General features: G+C 44.4%; 1 protein-coding gene across 1 annotated transcript in view; it reads right to left on the bottom strand.

Annotated features, from left to right (window-relative positions):
• The window catches only part of PSMD12 (proteasome 26S subunit, non-ATPase 12), a 39,944-nt gene extending 24,932 nt beyond the window's left edge, over positions 1–15,012 (bottom strand). The window contains exons 1-3 of the mRNA XM_066235083.1: positions 14,804–15,012; positions 1,821–1,880; positions 1,585–1,713 (exon numbers count right to left, since the gene is read on the bottom strand). Coding sequence (XP_066091180.1) covers positions 1,585–1,713; positions 1,821–1,880; positions 14,804–14,911 — 297 coding nt within the window. The 5' untranslated portion in view covers positions 14,912–15,012. The remainder of the gene's footprint in view (positions 1–1,584; positions 1,714–1,820; positions 1,881–14,803) is intronic.
• Between the last annotated feature and the right edge of the window lie 4,633 nt (positions 15,013–19,645).

The following is a 19,645-nucleotide window of genomic DNA, read 5'->3' as shown; positions in this document are numbered from 1 at the left end:
GGATAACTTGGTTGGTTAGAGCATTATCCTAAAGCACAAAGGTCGCCAGTTTGATCCCCAGTCAGGGCACATAAGAGAGCAGCTTGATGTTTCTGTCTCTCTTTCCCTCTCTTCCTCTCTCGCTAAAATTGATAAACAAAAGAAATTCAAGCCTGGCTTCTGGTGGCACAGTGGATAATGCATTGACCTGGAAGGCTGAGGTCACCGGTTCAAAACCCTGGGCTTGCCTGGTCAAGGCACATGTGGGAGTTGATGCGTCCTGCTCTTCCCTCCCTTCTCTCTCCCTTCTCTCTCCTCTCTAAAATGAATTAAAAAAAAAAAAAAAAAAAAATATATATATATATATATATGAACAAGTCTCTTTGAAAACCAGAGGAAACTGATGGTTTATCTATTTTGATCTCTCAACCACTCTGTGATGGGTTCTGAAATCATAACTGAGTACCAAAAAGCATATTTAAATGAATTTCACATTCATATGTACTAGATTGTCTCAAATCTATATTAGTTCCTTTTTTTATTGTGGCAGAGACATAGAGAGTCAGAGAGAGGGACAGACAGGAAGGGAGAGAGAGGAGAAACATCAATTCGGTTCCTTAGTTGTTCACTGACTGATTTCTCATATGTGTCTTGACCGGGGGGGGGGGGGGGGGGGGCAACAAAAAACAAGTGCCTTGGATGGGAAGTTGAGTTGGTTAGAGCATCATCCTGAAGCATAGGGATTGCCAGTTTGATCCCCATTCAGGGAACATACAGGAATAGATTGATGTTCCTGTCTCTCCCTGTCTCTCTCTCTTCCTTCCTCTCTTGCTAAAATCAATAAATTAAAATTTTTAAAAAGTAATTTTAAGTGTTTAATAAAAGCAACAAATAAGTTAATTATAGAATATCGAACTTGGCCCTGACCAGTTGGCTCAGTGGTAGAGTATTGGTCTGGCACGTGGATGTTCCAGGTTCAAGTTCTGGTCAGGGCACACAGGAGAAGCAACCATCTACTTCTCTACCCCTCCTCTTCCCTCCTCTCTTTTTCTCTCTCCCCCCTCTCCTGCAGCCATGGCTTGATTGGCTCAAGTGAGTCATCCCTGGGCGCTGACATGGCTCCACGGTCTCCACCTCAGGCACTAAAAATAGCTCAGCTGCAGAGCAATGAAGCAATGCCCCAGTTGGGCAGAGCATCACCCCATAAGGGGATTACTGGGTGGATCCTGATCAGGGCATATGTGGGAGTCTGTCTCTCTGGCTCCCCTGCTTTCAGTTAATTAAAAAAAGAAATCAACTTGATGAATTATAGCACAATCATTTAAAATAATAAATATGAAGATATGGAGCAACATGGAAATAGAATAAAACTGTATGAACACCCTCACTACAACTATAAAAATATGCAACTATATAAAGACTAAAAGAAGAAACAAAAATAGAAGCAATTATAAAAATGTGGACAGAAAAAAAAATGTGGACAGAATTATTTAAACTCTTGAATGTTGTAATGTTGATTTAACAGATTTAAAGGAGATTAACGGAAAGGTTTTCTAAAAATCCTTATTTAAATGCAGATTAGTGTTTGAACAATTATGAACTTACTTGTTTTAACTGACTCCGTCTCTTTGATAAAAGCATAATATTTTCATTAAGTAAATCCCATTCTTTAGCCTCATAGCACATTTTCACTACTGCAACTAAGATGCGGGATGTAGACACCATATCAGAAGCCTGTAAAAATGATAACATCCTGAAAGTTAACAGAACCATGACATGAATGAAATAATTGATTAAATGTAATTATTGGTAGCTGAGATTTTTCACTATAATCTACTCACAGTACGGGTCTGTTTTTCCAAAGACAGAAGGGTTTCAATGACTTCCTGAAGTCTTCCTTCCTAAAAGAGAAGATGAAAGTGAACAATGAAAACATCACCACCAACACAAAACCAAGCAACTAGTCTGAAAGGGGATGTTTCTGACACAGAAAGACCAACAGCTTATTTTAAAGGGAAAGGACCACACCATAACTATTTCTGTACTTTTCATTTTCATAATAGTGCTTGCTGCTCCAGTGGAAAGTTAGTGGTTTCCAACTTACGGCCCATAGCTATCTTTAACATTTCAAAATACCTAAGAAAAACTGAATATAGAACAACAATGATTTAACATCCGAATAAAATACCAAGTTTTTGTTTTGGATTCTAATTTATCAACTCAGTACAGTAACATTTCTGTATCTTGTTCTGAACAGAGATTCTTAACAAGCAGTCACACGTTGTCTTTTTAATTTTTTTGTGACAGGCAGAGAGAGGGACAGACAGGGACAGAGTTGAGAAGCATCAATTCCTCATTGCGGTTCCTTAGTTGTCCATTGATTGATTTCTCATATGTGCCTTGACTGGGGGGGCTACAGCAGACCAAGTGACCTCCTGCTCGAGCCAGCGATCTTGGGCTCAAGCTGGCGACCTCGGGGTCTCGAACCCAGGTCCTCCACATCCCAGTTCTACGCTCTATCCACTGCGCCACCACCTGGTCAGGCTAGAGAAGCATCAATTCTTGTTTGCAGCACTTTAGTTGTTCATTGACTGCTCTTGTATATGTGCTTTGACCAAGGGGCTACAGGAGACCGAGTGACCCCTTGCTCAAGCCAGCGATCTTGGACTCAAGCTGGTGAGCCCTGCTCAAACCAAATGAGCCTGTGCCCAAGTCAGCGACCTCAGGGTCTCAAACCTGGGTCCTCCGTGTCCCAGTCTCATGCTCTATCCACTGAGCCATTGCCTGGTCAGGCCACATGTCTTTAAAGAATAAAAATGGAGCCTGACCTGTGGTGGCGCAGTGGATAAAGCATTGACCTGGAAATGCTGAGGTTGCTGGTTCGAAACCCTGGGCTTGCCTGGTCAAGGCACATATGGGAGTTGATGCTTCCAGCTCCTTCCCCCTTCTCTCTCTCTGTCTCTCTCCCTCTCTGTCTCTCTCTCTCCTCTCTAAAAATGAATAAATAAAATTAAAAAAAATAGTTTAAAAAAAAAAAAAAAAAAAAGAATAAAAATGGAGGCCCTGGCTGGTTGGCTCAGTGGTAGAACATCGGTCTGATGTGCAGAAGTCCTGGGTTCGATTCTCGGCCAGAGCACATAGGAGAAGCGCCCATCTGCTTCTCCACCCCTCCCCCTCTCCTTCCTTTCTGTCTCTCTATTCCCCTCCCGCAGCCAAGGCTCCATTGGAGCAAAAGATGGCCCGGGCGCTGAGGATGGCCCCATGGCCTCTGCCTCAGGGGCTAGAATGACTCTGGTCGCAACAGAGTGACGCCCCGGATGGGCAGAGCATTGCCCCCTGGTGGGCGTTCCGGGTGGATCCCAGTCGGGCGCATGCGGGAGTCTGTCTGATTGCCTCCCCGTTTCCAGCTTCAGAAAAATACAAAAAGAAAAAAAAAAAAAAAAAGAATAAAAATGGAAAATTTCTATAAATTACCATAACAAATAATTTGAAACATGAACTTTTTCTTTTTAATTTTTTTTAGATTTTATTTATTCATTTTCAGAGAGAGAGGATAAAGAGAACAGGGAGAGGAGCAGGAAGCATCAACTTCCATATGTGCCTTGACCAGGCAAGCCCAGGGTTTCAAACCGTGACCTCAGCATTCCAGGTCGATGGTTTTATCCACTGCACCACCACAGGTCAGGCAAAATATGAACTTTTGAGAAGGAATAAAAGGAAAATTTAGTGGTAGGCTCTGGCTGATTAGCTCAGTGGATAGACTGTTGGCCTGGCGTGCAGACACTTGGGTTCAATCCCTGGTCAGGGCACACATGAGAAGTGACCATTTGCTCCTCTCCCCTCCTCTTCCCCTCTCACAGCCAGTGGCTCGACTGGTTCAAGCGTGAGCACTGAGGATAGTTTGGTTAGTCCGAGTGCCAGCCTAAGGTGCTGGAACAGCTCGGCTGATTTGGGCATCATTCCCAGAGGGTGGTTGCCGGGTGGATCCCGCTCAGGACACATGCGGGAGTCTGTCTCACTTAAAAAAAAAAAAAAAAAAAAAAAAAGGATATTTGGTGGTAAAAAGATAAGAAACTATAGATTAATTTAGCAGTGACTTTAAAAATTAATAATTGTGCTGAAGAAAAATGAGACCACTTGGAAATACCCACACCTGCTATACCAAGTATGCTTTTGGGCAGATATTGATCCAAATGAAATACACCTCTTTTTGCCTACTGATAATAACCTCTATCTACCGCATAAAACATTCTCCTTGGGACATATTAAGAAATGAAAATATCAAAATTCAGCCTGACCAGGCAGTGGCGCAGTAGATAGTGCATCGTTCTGAGATACTGAGGACCCAGGTTCAAAAGCCCGAGGTCACTGGCTTGAGCACAGGTTGCCTGAGAGAGCATTGGCTCACAGATATAACCCCAACGCCACTGGCCTGAGCTTCAAGGTCACTGGCTCAGCTGGAGTCCGTACCCCCCCTCAAGGCACATATGAGAAAACAATTAATGAACAACTCAAGTGCCACAACTACAAGTTCATGTTTCTCATCTCTCTCCCTTCCTGTCTGTTGTCCCTACCTAACCCTCTCTCTCTTTTTTAAAAAAGAAAAAAAAAAAAAGCAAAATTCAAACAATATAAACCTAAATGATAATATACCAGGACAAAAACAAGTCATCCTATTAATAAAAACAAAATAAAACCACAGCACAAAAAGCACATTTACAATACTGAAAATTAATAATAATGAATATATTGGAAGTAATGAAAAGGGTTTTACTTAGAAACCGTCTAATCATAAATGAAAAAAATTGTGGGTTCTTTTTTTTTGTATTTTTTTGTATTTTTCTGAAGCTGGAAACGGGAGGCAATCAGACAGACTCCCGCATGCACCCGACAGGGATCCACCCGGCACGCCCACCAGGGGGCAATGCTCTGCCCATCTGGAGCGTTGCTCTGTTGCAACCAGAGCCATTCTAGCGCCTGAGGCAGAGGACACAGAGCCATCCTCAGCGCCCGGGCCAACTTTGCTCCAATGGAGCCTTGGCTGCGGGAGGGGAAGAGAGAGACAGAGAGGAAGGAGAGGGGGAGGGGTGGAGAAGCAGATGGGTGCCTCTCCTGTGTGCCCTGGCCGAAATCGAACCCAGGACTCCTGCACGTCAGGCTGATGCTCTACCATTGAGCAAACCAGCCAGGGCCCCTTTGTTTTTGATCAAAGTAATCTCCAGAGGTAAACAGTTACCACCTGGCAACACAATGTAATACAAAAATAGTTAAAATACAAAATAACTGTTTATTCAAGGTCACTTCCTGTCAAGTTTGCAATTACTGTTATTCACATGACAGTGATCAACAGCGTGTAGCTTACTGTATAGCATTCAAATTCAGAATTATGGGTTTTAAAGACCTGACCCCTACATGTGAAGGAATCACACACTGCTATGGAGCAATGGACTGCAAGTATCAATGAAACATTAAATGTCACTTTCTCAGTTGGCCCTGGCCGGTTGGCTCAGTGGTAGAGCATTGGCCTGGTGTGCAGGAGTCCCGGGTTCTATTCCCGGCCAGGGCACACAGTTGAAGCACCCATCTGCTTCTCCACCCCTCCCTCTCTCCTTCCTCTCTGTCTCTCTCTTCCCCTCCTGCAGCTGAGGCTCCACTGGAGCAAAGTTTGCCCGGGCGCTGAGGACGATGGCTTCATGGCCTCTGCCTCAGGCGCTAGAATGGCTCTGGTTGTGACAGAGCAACACCCCAGATGGGCAGAGCATCGCTCCCTGGTGGGCGGGCCGGGTGGATCCCGGTCGGGCACACGCAGGAGTCTGTCTGACCGCCTCCCCGTTTCCAACTTCAGAAAAATACAAAAAAAATACAAAAAAAATAAAAAAAAAGTCACCTTCTCAGGAAGATGTCTTAGATAATACTCTCTAATATCAAGTCACTCTGGCCCTGGCCGGTTGGCTCAGTGGTAGAGTGTTGGCCTGGCATGCAGAAGTCCTGGGTTCGGTTCCCGGCCAGGGCACACAGGAGAAGCGCCCATCTGCTTCTCCACCCCTCCCCCTCTCTGTCTCTCTCTTCCCCTCCTGCAGCTAAGGCTCCATTGGAGCAAAGATGGCCCGGGCGCTGGGGATGGCTCCTTGGCCTCTGCCCCAGGCGCTAGAGTGGCTCTGGTCGCAACAGAGTGACACCCTGGATGGGCAGAGCATCGCCCCCTGGTGGGCGTGCCGGGTGGATCCTGGTCGGGCACATGCGGGTGTCTGTCTGACTGTCTCTCCCCGTTTCCAGCTTCAGAAAAATTCAAAAAAAAAAAAAAAGTCACTCAGCATCTCCTTTTCCAGTCAAGCCCACTGACTTTCTGCTATACAATGACCCCAAATTCTGTTCTATTTTAATGTTTACTGTCTTTGTAATCTCACTAGAATGCAAACTAAAAGCAGGGACAGTGTCTATATTGTTGATCACTCTTCAGTGCTCTGCACCTGGACAAGCACATAATGTTGCTTCTGTAGCTATCATGGTTCATCACTTTATTCCTGTGCCAGCTGTTAATGTGCAGTCTTGCCTGTAAGTTCCTTTAGGGCTGGACCTCGTTTAATTAATTGTTGGTTCCCTTGCAATTGCCCAGAGAATGCACTGAATGTATTGACACTGACCTGAACTAGTCAGTCTATCTTAATGGCTTAAAATCCCTGATTTTTACTGTCATGGTAAGTAGGATGTGACAAGTTATACGGCTAACAATTCAGTGCCATTTGAGGACCACTACTATCAACTTCATTAAATACAACTCCCAATTCTCTAATCATGTCACTTTCCCTGCCTTCATCTTCCATGTTCAATCCTATGACTAAACATCTTCCTCCTTCCTTGCCTGTCTAATCACATAGTTCTTGAAATTCCACCTCCTCAATGCTGCCTTCTAACTCAGAGGAACAAAGTGGCCACAGCTATCAAAACCGACTTGTTGGAACACAGGACTTTTGTGAATCCTTTTTCTCATTAAAATAATCCTTGTGAATGAGGTAGATGACTGAGGAGTTTGTTTAACATCAGTACATGTTGGGTATCTGTAAATTCCGTATGCCGGTGCCCATTCCTTAACTCAAATGGCTCTAATCTTTTTTAAAAATAATTTTTTAAAATAATTTTTAAAACATTAAAAAAATTTTTTTTTTTTTGCATTTTTCTGAAGCTGGAAACAGGGAGAGACAGTCAGACAGACTCCCGCATGCACCCGACCGGGATCCACCCGGCACGCCCACCATGGGGCGACGCTCTGCCCACCAGGGGGCAATGCTCTGCCCATCCTGGGCGTCGCCATGTTGCGACCAGAGCCACTCTAGCGCCTGAGGCAGAGGCCACAGAGCCATCCTCAGCGCCCGGACCATCTTTTGCTCCAATGGAGCCTTGGCTGCGGGAGGGGAAGAGAGAGACAGAGAGGAAGGCGCGGCGGAGGAGTGGAGAAGCAAATGGATGCTTCTCCTGTGTGCCCTGGCCGGGAATCGAACCCGGGTCCTCCGCACGCTAGGCTGACGCTCTACCGCTGAGCCAACCGGCCAGGGCCTAAAAAAATTATTAATTTTAGAGAGACAGATAGGAAGAGAAGGAGAGCAAGAAGCATTCATTTGTTGTTCCACTGTAGTTATGCATTCATTGGTTGCTTCTCTTATATGTCCTGACTGGGGATTGAACCCGCAACCTTAGTGTTTTGTGATGATTCTCTAATCAACTGAGCTACTGGCCAGGGCTTGAAGCCAGTCTTTTAATGATTTGTTAGACAATCTAAATCAGCGGTTCTCAACCTGTGGGTCGCGACCCCGGCGGGGGTCAAACGACCAAAACGCAGGGGTCGCCTATAGGCGAACGTTTGGTCGTTTGACCCCCGCCGGGGTCGCGACCCACAGGTTGAGAACCGCTGATCTAAATGGTAAGAAAAAGCGACTAAGAAGTTACCACAAATAAGAAAAATCCAGTAAGAAATTGTCAGAAGTTACCATAAGTAGCTGAAATTTATACCAATCCTTTATTATTTAAAGAAAAAAAAATTTATTATTATTTTTAACAGAGAGAGAGTCAGAGATGGATAGACAGACAGACAGGAACAGAGAGATGAGAAGCATCAATCATTAGTTTTTGTTGCGCATTGCAACACCTTAGTTGTTCATTGACTGCTTTCTCATATGTGCCTTGACCGCGAGCCTTCAGCAGACTGAGCAACCCCTTGCTCGAGCCAGTGACCTTGGGTCCAAGCTGGTGAGCTTTTTTTTTTTCTCATTTTTTTTTTATTTATTCATTTTTTTTTAGAGAGGAGAGAGAGAAGGGGGGGAGAGAGAGACAGAAGAGAGAGACAGAGAGAGAGAAGGGGGGGAGGAGCTGGAAGCATCAACTCCCATATGTTCCTTGACCAGGCAAGCCCAGGGTTTCGAACCAGCGACTTCAGCATTTCCAGGTCAACACTTGATCCACTGCGCCACCACAAGTCAGGCCAAGCTGGTGAGCTTTTTGCTCAAACCAGATGAGCCTGCACTCAAGCTGGTGATCTCGGGGTCTCGAACCTGGGTCCTCTGCATCTCAGTCCAACACTCTATCCACTGCGCCACCACCTGGTCAGGCTATACCAATCCTTTTAAATGAGTTATTTTTAAAATGAGTCTTTGCTGAAGCTGCTAAACATCAGTAAACTCTTTTATATTATACCTCCTCTTTATTTATTGATTGATTTTAGAGAGAAAAAAACATCAATCTGTTGACTCTTGTATGTGACATGACCAGGGATTAAGCTTGCAATCTTGGTGTCCTGAGGCAATGCTCTCATCAACCGAGCTACCCAGTCATGCTACTCTTTACTTATTTATTTATATTTCTGTGTGTGTGTGTGTGACAGAGACAGAGAGAGGGACAGATAGGAACAGACAGGAACGGAGAGAGATGAGAAGCATCAATCATCAGTTTTTCGTTGGGACACCTTAGTTGTTCATTGATTGCTTTCTTATATGTGCCTTGACTGTGGGCCTTCAGCAGACCGAGTAACCCCTTGCTCGAGCCAGTGACCTTGGGCTCAAGCTAGTGAGCTTTGCTCAAACCAGATGACCCCCCGCTCAAGCTGGCGACCTCAGGGTTTCGAACCTGGGTCCTCCGCATCCCAGTCTGATGCTCTATCCACTGTGCAACTGCCTGGTCAGGCCGCTACTCTTTATTTTATTTTTTTTAATTTTAAATTTATTCATTTTAGAAAGGAGAGGGAGAGACAGAGAGAGAGAGAGAGAGAAAGAGAGGAGAGACAGAGAGAGAGAAGGGGGAGGAGCTGGAAGCATCAACTCCCATATGTGCCTTGACCAGGCAAGCCCAGGGTTTCGAACCGGCAACCTGAGCATTTCCAGGTCGCCGCTTTATCCACTACACCACCACAGGTCAGGCCTACTCTTTATTTTTAATATTAACCTTGAGAAAAGACTGCAGGTGACCTAATGAAATGAAAAGACATTAAGAGAAAGGAAAAGAGCCTGGCCTGTGATGGCACAATGGATAAAGCATTCAACCTGGAATGCTGAGGTCATGGGTACAAAACCCTCTGCTTGCCCAGTCAAGGCAACTACGGGAAGCAACTACTATGATATGAGTTGATGCTTCCTGCTCCTCCTCATCCTCCTTTCTGTTTCTTTCTTCTCTCTAACAATAAATAAAATAAAAAATTAAGAGAAAGGAGAACCAAAGGATATATTCAATTTAAGAATGTAAGTAGTCCCCGCCTGACCTGTGGTGGCGCAGTAGATAAAGCAACGACCTGGAACGCTGAGGTTACAGGTTCAAAACCCTGGGCTTGCCTGGTCAAGGCACATATGGGAGTTGATGCTTCCTGCTCTTCCCCCCGCCCTCCTTCTCTCTCTCTCTTCTCTAAAATAAATAGTCTTAAAAAAAATTTTTTTTTAAAGTAGTTCTCATATAAACATCTAGCAAATACACTAAAATTAAAAAGGAGAGGGGGACTCCTGCATGTATTAAGAACTGCTAAAAACTATTATCTTTACACCTCAGAAAAGGCTCTCTTTAGATTAATTTTTAACTCCCTGATACAAGGATGAAACAATAACTATTATCACTTTAATTATCTCACCAACCTAATTCAGGGTCCTCAAATATCAACTAGACAGGGACAGAGAGACAGGAACAGAGAGATGAGAAGCATCAATCATTAGTTTTTTGTTGCACATTGAGACACCTTAGTTGTTCATTGATTGCTTTCTCATATGTGCCTTGACTGTGGGCCTTCAGCAGACCGAATAACCCCTTGCTCGAGCCAGCGACCTTGCATCCAAGCTGGCGAGCTTTTTGCTCAAGCCAGATGAGCCCGTGCTCAAACTGGCAACCTCGGGGTCTCGAACCTGGGTCTTCTGCATCCCAGTCTGACGCTCTATCCACTGAGCCACCACCTGGTCAGGCCAAAAGTTTCTTAAAGAAAGTAAGCATGAGCCTGATCAGGCGGTGGCGCAGTGGATGCAGGGGTCCCCAAACTACGGCCCGTGGGCCGCATGTGGCCCCCTAAGTTCATTTATCCGGCCCCGCCACACTTCCGGAAGGGGCACCTCTTTCATTGGTGGTCAGTGAGAGGAGCATAGTTCCCATTGAAATACTGGTCAGTTTGTTGATTTAAATGTACTTGTTCTTTATTTTATGTGTGTGTATTTTTTTTTTTTTCCGAAGTTGGAAACAGGGAGGCAGTAAGACAGACTCCCGCATGCGCCCGACCGGGATCCACCCGGCACGCCCACCAGGGGGCGATGCTCTGCCCATCCGGGGCGACCAGAGCCACTCTAGCGCCTGGGGTAGAGGCCAAGGAGCCATCCCCAGCTCCCGAGCCATCTTTGCTCTAATGGAGCGTTGGTTGTGGGAGGGGAAGAGAGAGACAGAGAGGAAGGAGAAGGGGAGGGGTGGAGAAGCAGATGGGCGGTTCTCCTGTGTGCCCTGGCCAGGAATCGAACCCGGGACTTCCGCATGCCAGGCCGACGCTCTACCACTTAACTTGTTCTTTATTTTAAATATTGGATTTGTTCCCGTTTTTTTTTTTTATTTTAAAATTGGATATGTGCAGTGTGCATAGGGATTTGTTCATAGTTTTTTTATAGTCCGGCCCTCCAATGGTCTGAGGGACAGTGAACTGGCCCCCTGTGTAAAAAGTTTGGGGACCCCTGGGATAGAGTGTCAGATTGGGATGCGGAAGACCCAGGTTCCAGACCCCGAGGTTGCCAGCTTGAGCGTGGGCTCATCTGGTTTGAGCAAGGCTCACCAGCTTGCACCCAAGGTCACTGGCTTGAGCAAGGGGTTACTTGGTCTGCTGTAGCCCCACAGTCAAGGCACGTATGAGAAAGCAATCAATGAACAACTAAGGTATCACAATAAAAAACTGATGATTGATGCTTCTCATCTCTTTCTGTTCCTGTCTGTGTCTGTCTGTCCCTGTCTATCCCTCTCTCTGACTCTCTCTCTGTAAAAAATAAAAATTAAAAAAAAAAAAGCATGAAAGGGATAGTCTCTTAAAGGGGTTGTGGTATGTAGCAAAAACAATACTACTCATGTTCCTAGGAGACCCGAGCTTGATCTGGCTCTGCTGTAGGCCTTTCAGCTGCCTGATCCTTAGGTCTCTCACAAGTGAAATGAAAATAAAACTTTTCTTCAATTTTACTGATAGGCTCAAAATAAAAAACAAAACAGGCCTGACCTGTGGTGGCACAGTTAATAAAGTAATGACCTGGATCGTCAGTTCAAGACCCTGGGCTTGCCTGGTCCAGGTACATATGGGAGTTGACGCTTCTTGTTCCTCCCCCCTTCTCTCTCTCTCTCTCTCTCTAAAATGAATCAACTGTCTTGAGCATTAACAACAATATTCTGAATAAATGACATACATTTAGTCACTAAAACAACTGCAGCAGTGAATTTTTTTTTCTTATTGGCCTATAACCTACTTGAGGGCAAGAGCATTGTCTAATAATCTTTATGCCCCTCACAATGCACTGACTAGGTCTTACACACAGTAGACCATCAGAAGACATGGATAAAGTGAGGATTTTTTTCTCCCAGTACATAGCTGTATTTTTTTAAAAGTAAATGGTTTCTACCTTATGGATACTGTCATTTTATTAATCCCAAAGTGGTTGTTTAGGGGCTGACTTTGGCCTGTAAATTTATTTTATTTGATCTACCTGGTATTGGCTCAGATAGTATTTTAAAACAGATTAGTGTCCATTTTTGAAATATTGAGGTATTCCATATAAAAAAATATATATTCTGGATTTTCTCCCTCAAAACAGAAGAGTTAACAAGGCTTAGCCTTCATCTCCAATTGGCAAAGGTTAACTGGAGGTGAAGAGTTATTGCCCTTTTCTCCGGGCAGGTGTTCAGACATTCAGGTTTTCCTTATACGTGGCCCACTAGGCAGGACAGCACGGTGAGAGCATAAGCTCTAGAACATGTCTGCCTGGGTTTGCATCCTTTTACTTTATTAGTACTTTACTAGAAAATCAGGAATATAGATTTTTTTATATGAAATACCTCAATATTTCAAAAATGGACACTAATCTGTTTTAGTACATAAACTACTCGATTAATGTCAGCCATTGCTCCTGTCTGACTGAGGAGCATGCGACTTAAAGTCTCCTAGCCTGCTCTCTGTAAAGTAGGAATAATAATAATAACTATCACACCTGACCAGGCGGTGGCACAGTGGTAGAGCATTGGCCTGGGATGCTGAGGACCCAGTTCGAAACTCTGAGGTTGTAGGCTTGAGCACAGGGTCGCAGACTTGAGCGTGGGATCATAGACATGACCCCACAGTCACTGGCTTGAGCAAGGGGTCACTGGCTCTGCTGTAGCACCCCCCTCCCAAGGCACATATAAGAAAACAATCAATGAACAACTAAAGTGCTGCAACTACAAGTTTGATGCTTCTCATCTCTCTCCCTTCCTGCCTGTCCCCCCATCCCCATCTCTCTCTCTCTTAAAAAAACCTGTCACACAGGGCTGAGGTAAGAAACAAATGAGTTACTGCATGAAAGCACTTAGAAGAGTGTTTGGCACTGCAGAAACTACTCGATTAATGTCAGCCATTGTTACCTCTCTGGCATTGCAGCAGGTGCCTTGAGTTTTCCAACCCTTAAGTAACTGATGATGTTTCTTTTTTTTTTTGTATTTTTCTGAAGCTGGAAACGGGGAGAGACAGTCAGACAGACTCCCGCATGCGCCCGACTGGGATTCACCCAGCACGCCCACCAGGGGGCAACGCTCTGCCCCTCCGGGCCGTAGCTTCTGTTGTGACCAGAGCCACTCTAGCGCCTGGGGCAGAGGCCAAGGAGCCATCCCCAGCGCCCGGGCCATCTTTGCTCCAATGGAGCCTTGGCTGCAGGAGGGGAAGAGAGAGACAGAGAGGGGGAGGGGTGGAGAAGTAGATGGGCGCTTCTCCTGTGTGCCCTGGCCGGGAATCGAACCTGGGACTTCTGCACGCCAGGCCGATGCCACTGAGACAACCAGTCAGGGCCTGATGATGTTTCTTGACTCTCTCCATGGGAAAGCTCAGAGAGGAATCCATGGCTCCCCTCCAACAAGTGCACTGAACCTAGGAAATATGGGTGAATCAACTTCACCATCTTTCTCTATCCTTGTTTTTTGTAAAGCCTCATTAAGTTCTTTGTTGGAATAAAAGGCATTAAAATGTTTTCTTTCTAAGACTAAATGTGAAGTGTTACTTGTCATTCCGCCTGACACTGAATTTGTTACACTTTAATGTACTTATGCAGTAGGCTTGTTAGGGACAAAAACAACCCTATTAGTGAAAGCATCCCAGTAAATGCCTGTGCCTGGAGATGGATCAAGAAATTTAACGAGGCCTAAGAATAATGAGGCCTTAGCGACCACCCACACCCTAGTCAGAACTGTAACACTGGATAAATAACTCTGAGCTTTGGTTTCTTTGCGCATACTTAAAATGATACACAAAGTTGCCCAACCCATAGCAGGGGGTGTGACAAATGTCTGGACCAAGTTAAATTTCAACCCTATGGGAGATAAGCAATTGGGCTAAACGACTTGTTCAATAACTCTGCTAATTAGTGTTATTCTGCATTTTTGTCTGTGCCTATTTGTCTTTACTTATGTAGTTCCCACTGTGGGAATAACTCCTTCCCAACCCAATCTTACTCATCCTTCGGGGCCCTACACAAACACTAGCTTCCCTGTAAAACCTTCCCTTGTCCCATCAGTAGGAATGAACAACTTCCTTCTGTGTTACAACAATACTTTATTTAATCTGGTATGGCATCCACCGCCAGGCATGACTTGTCTAATTCCTTACGTCCAGGGCCTCCTCCAGGTCGGAATGCCTGTATTAATCACCTCGCACTGTCACTTTCCTGCCCCCTTTTTTGGCCAAAGGCCAGGCTCATCGCCATGATCGAGAAACAACTTGACACAACTGATTAAGCAAGAGCCACAGAACGAAACTCCCTGATCTATAGCCGGAATGCTAATGCGGCCTTACCCCCTGAGACAGTACCGAAGTGAACAGTCAACAGTATCCAAGGAAACGCAAGAAGTACGATCGGGCCCCGACAACTACGGGGTGGAAGTGACCATCTGCCCTGGGGAGGGTCTGAAAAGCCCGTACGCACCAGCGCGCCCCGCCTGGCGTCTCCCCGATCCAGCAGACCTGGGGGGTCGGACCCAGCCAGGCCCCACTCGGGCTGAGGATGCGTGCCCCAGCCCTCAGGACTCCTGAGGCCTAAGCACGCTCCGCGCCGTGACTCAGCCCCTGCCGCCCGCCGACCGACAGCCGGCCTCCCCTCACCTTGGCGAGCTTCTCGCACTCGGGCAGACGCTGGTCCACCGTGGCGCTGTAGTCCACCTCCATCTTGACGATGCGCCCATCAGCCCGCTCCGAGCCGCCGTCCGCCATGGTATCTGCCTGAGCCTCTCCCTCGAGGTTCCCCCTGCTTCGGCCACCACTCGTTACCCACAGCGGAAGCCGCCTGCGTCCCCGCTCAGGCGGTGCGTGGGTTGCCCGTGCGAAGGACCCCACGAGGCCCCCTACGCTGGCCGCCAGTCAGGCAGTGCCGCGGACAGCCGTAGTGGGCTGGGCAAGGGCGGGGCGCGCCCTGTCGCCCGCGTAGGTTTGTCCTTGGTGACAGGCTTCTCAGGCAAAATTTGCGGTGAGAAAATCCAATGTAATAGAATATAGGTCGTCATAAATATCCCTGCACCGCGGTTTTGAAATGTTATGCTATCTCAGAGCTGTGGGCAGATCGCTTAACTTTTTTCAAATCTCGGTTTTCTCATTTCTACAGGAGCAGGCTGAAATAAACCCTAAAGAAAACAGTTCTAAGGTCTCATCTGGTTGAGAATCTTGGTGGCTTAATCTGTGTGATCTCTGACAGCTCATCCATGACGATATGGCAGCAGCTCAAGTAAAGTATTTTCGGTTTGTTTTCATTTTTACTATAATACACAATAGTTGGTTAGATTCTTTAGAAAGACATTTTATATGCATTTCCCTGTAGGATTCCTGTGAGCATCAAACGAGGTCACAGTGCGAAACTTTTAATTCTTAAGAACCACACAAGTTTTCTTTATTACCATCCGCACCGTTAGGGTCCTTATGAAAAAGCTTAGGATCCTTGAAAATGAAAATGAGGTCGTTTATGGTGTGCTCAAAGTGTTCACAGAAGACTGGGAAGCAAATGGGAAATCTTGGAGTGGTCTACCTGTCATGTCCTGGTTCTCTATTTAATCCGCACCAACATCTGTTTATATATATGCTGAGTAACCTTTAAAAATATTGTTCTGTAATGAAAACTGTGGATAATATAACCTATCTACACACAATTAAAAAAAAAGTAATCCCAGTTGTAATGTAAAGGAGAAACATTGCAAAACAGCGAAATAATATATACTTCAAAATATAAATGCTGAAACATTTCTACAGTAGAAAATACAAAGTGTCATTTGCTTGTATGCATAAACAATGGCTATAAATGCAAAAGCTACAATTGCAATAGTTATGTTCTTTTGGTTCCTCAAGCATCATAAGGGTTTTCTGTTGGTGGCATGATTTTTCCAAAATAGTGTAGAACTTCTTGGTAAAGTTCTGATTGTATCAAAATATAATCTTCCATTGTTTTTCACAAAGAAGAATTCTTAGAAGTTTTAGTTTGTATTAAAACTTTAAAATCTGACCAGGTAGTGGTGCAGTGGATAGAGCATCGGACGAGGATGTGGAGGATCCAGGTTCAAAACTCCAGGTTACTGGCTTGAGCATGGGCTCATCTGGTTTGAGCAAGGCACACTAGCTTGAGCCCAAGGTTGCTGGCTTGAGCAAGGGGTCCCTCCGTCTGCTGTCGCCCCCTGGTCAAGGCACATACGAGAAAGCAATCAATGAACAACTAAGGTGCCGCAACAAAGATGAGATGCTTCTCATCTCTCTCCCTTCCTGTCTGTCTGTCCCTATCTGTCCCTATTTCTGGCTCTGTCACCAAAAAAAAAAAAAAAATAGAATAGCTTGGAATCAGTAAAATGGAATTAGAGTCTAGGTCTTAGACACATAGGTAGGTGTCTAGCAGGTCATTGAAAAGTCTGATGGAACATGGGACAGTGTTTCATTGTGTAAGTTTCTTGCATTGTAGATGTCTAGCATCCCAATTACATGTTACTATCTCCCCTCAAAGATTGTAATAACCCAAAACTCCCTTACATATTTCTGAAACACACTCTAGGAGCCAGTATGGTAGGCTAAGATGTTTTCTGGCTGTATATTTGGTGTAAGTTGGTTTAAACCCACTGGAATAGACATGAGGATTGGGAGGTCTACATTTTGTGAGAAGAGTTAGAAAAGACAAAAAGTAACAAAGTGCGATGGAATAAACAGTTATGGTGTCCAGAACCAAAAGAGTGTGTGGGGAAATAAAAGAAAAGAAAAGAAAGAGTGTGAGGAGTGAAGAAGAAAGAGGCAAATAGGTAGAGAAAACTCTAATTGATTCCCACACCAAACTAAAGCCCTTCTTCCCTAAGATTGGAAGTAATAACAACAATAAAAAGCAAGTTGAAATCTAGGGGGTAAGCTTACAAAGGAAACAAAAAATTAAAGGGAAGTAATAAAGAGGGAACTCAGTAAAAGTGTCACCAATGGGAAGAGAAAATAGGTAAGAGCCCCATAGTATAGACAGACTCTTTATAATCCTTTGTTTGAGTGAGTGGGAGATTAAATTTGTAACTTTGTTAGAAAGAATTTGATTTCAGAGGAGAAAAATAGGCAGTGGAAGAATAAGGAATCTGGAAGGATGAAATACTGATTGGAAAAAATTTATTCAGAAAGAAGAATAGTAATGTATATTATGATACTAATTATTGAAAATAATGTGCCTATATATATTGATTACTAATTTTGGTATATTTTTGGTCAGATCTGGCATTTCTGGCATGTTCATCTCACAGGCTGTGCTCATAGCTGACTCACAGTTCCTCCTGCCTTTGTAAAGTGAACATTCTAATGAGAGAAAGGTAGACACATGTGTAAATATGTACTGGAGGTGATAGTGTTTCAGAGGTGGTCAAGGAAGGCATCAGTAGTGAGCCAGCACTTCAAGTCCGTCAGGGAATCTTGCAGATAGCTAGAGGATGAAGATTCCAGGCAAAGAGACGCAGGAGCAGGAACCCTGAGGTGAGAGCAGTCAGGTCATGCCTGGCCTCTTTGAAGACCAGAATAAGTGAGGGTCAAGTTGTAGGATATGAAGTTTAGGGCAAGTTGGCCATTATAAGGACTTGGTTTTTAATCTGAGTAAAATGGGAAGAGGGATCGGCATGAGCTGACTTACCTAGTGAAAAAATTACTCTGGTCTGGCCTGTGGTGGCACAGTGGACAAAACATCAACCTGGAACACTGAAGTCACCGGTTTGAAACCCCAGGCTTGCCTGTCAAGGCACATATGGGAGTTAATGCTTCCTGCTCCTGCCCCCTTCTTTCTCTCCTTCTCTCTTTCCCTCTCTCTCCCTCTCCTCTCTCTGAAATGAATAAATAAAATCTTAAAAAAAATAAAAAGAAGAATCACTCTGACTATTGTGTGGTGATTAGGTTGGGCAGAAGCTGAAGACTAGTTGGGAGGTTATTGCAGTAATCCAAGAGGAAAACAATGGTGGCATGGACTAAGGTGGAGGCAGTGGATGTGGTGAGAGGTGGCTAGATCCTGGATATAATCTGAAGATAAGATTTGCTGTTGGATGTGAGGGGCGAGGGGTCAAACATGCCATCAAGAGCTTTGACCTGACTGTCCGGGAAGATGGAGTTGCCATTTACCAAAATGGAAGATTAGGGAAGAGATTAAGTCAGGAGCAAGGGCAGCTGCCCAGTTTTGGATATGTTAAGTTTGAGGTGCCTGTTGGCTATCCAAGTGACAATGTTGAGAAGGCAAGTGGATATACGCATGTCAAGTTAAGGGGAGTCATTTGGGCTAAAGATTTGAAGTTAGGAATCCTTAGCATATTGATATTTAAAGCAATGAGGCTTACATTGCAGAAATGTTTCTGACGTGTAAAATACTTGTTTTTATAAATTGTTGATTTTAAAGGCAGTGGGAGAACTTGGTATTTTCAAGTCTGTTGTGAATCATTTTGTAAAGAAAAATATACTGTATTTTACCTTTTGAGTAAATCTCTGGGTCCCGTATAGAATTTCATGTCAAGTGCAATTATATCAGGTATACACATTCATAACTAAAGCATCATATTCATTTACTCTCACTGTTGTAACAAATAACTACAGACTTAGTGGCTTAAAACAATAGAACTTGAACCTTGGCCAGATAGTTCAGTTGGTTAGAGTGTTGTCCCAAAACGCAGAAGTTGTTGGTTCAATTCCTGGTCAGGGTACATACAGGAAGATTGATGTTTCTCTCTCTCTCTACTTTCCTATCTTTCTAAAATGAATAAATAAAATTTAAAAACACTCCCCCTATGGAGAAGTAGATTGATGCTTCTATCTCTCTGTTTATCTCCCTTCCTCCCTCTAAAACCAATAAATAAATTGAAACAAAAAAACAGAACTTGACTCTGACAAACTGGAGTCCAGAAGTCAGTATTATTTGGCCATGCTTCCTCTGGAGGTTCTAGGACATGATTCGTCACTGCCTCTTCCAGCTTCTGGTGGTTGAGGGCATTCCTTGGTTTGTGGCCTCCTCACTCCAATCGCTGCCTTCCTGGTCACATGGCCTGCTCTTCTGTGTGTGCTGTGTGTGTCAAATCTCCCTCATCCTTTCTTTTATACAGACACCTGTGATTGTATTTAGGGCCCTCCCAGATAATCCAGGATAATCTCTTTATCTCAAATCCTTAACTTAATCACATCTGCACAGACCCTTTTGCCAATAAAGTGATATTTTCAGGTTGCAGGGTTTAGGATCTGATATCTTAGGGGGGCTAGTAGTCGGCCTAACTATAGTCACCTAAGCTGGGGTTTTGATATAAATGATTACATATGCTTAATGAGCAAATACAATTCCCTCTTTCTCTCTCTGGTAACTTTTAAAATGTTCCCCCAAAAAGTCAAATTAAAAAAAAAAATTTTTTTTAATTTAAAAAAAAAGTCAAATTATATGACATATCTATGGCATTGCACAAATAAGAAATACTCTTTTGCCTGACC

This window comes from Saccopteryx bilineata, chromosome 6 (assembly GCF_036850765.1).
Source record: "Saccopteryx bilineata isolate mSacBil1 chromosome 6, mSacBil1_pri_phased_curated, whole genome shotgun sequence".
In the NCBI taxonomy this organism is placed as follows: domain Eukaryota; kingdom Metazoa; phylum Chordata; class Mammalia; order Chiroptera; family Emballonuridae; genus Saccopteryx; species Saccopteryx bilineata.
The sequence above is the reverse complement of the archived record's forward strand: the minus strand, read 5'-3'. Positions and strand labels throughout refer to the sequence as shown.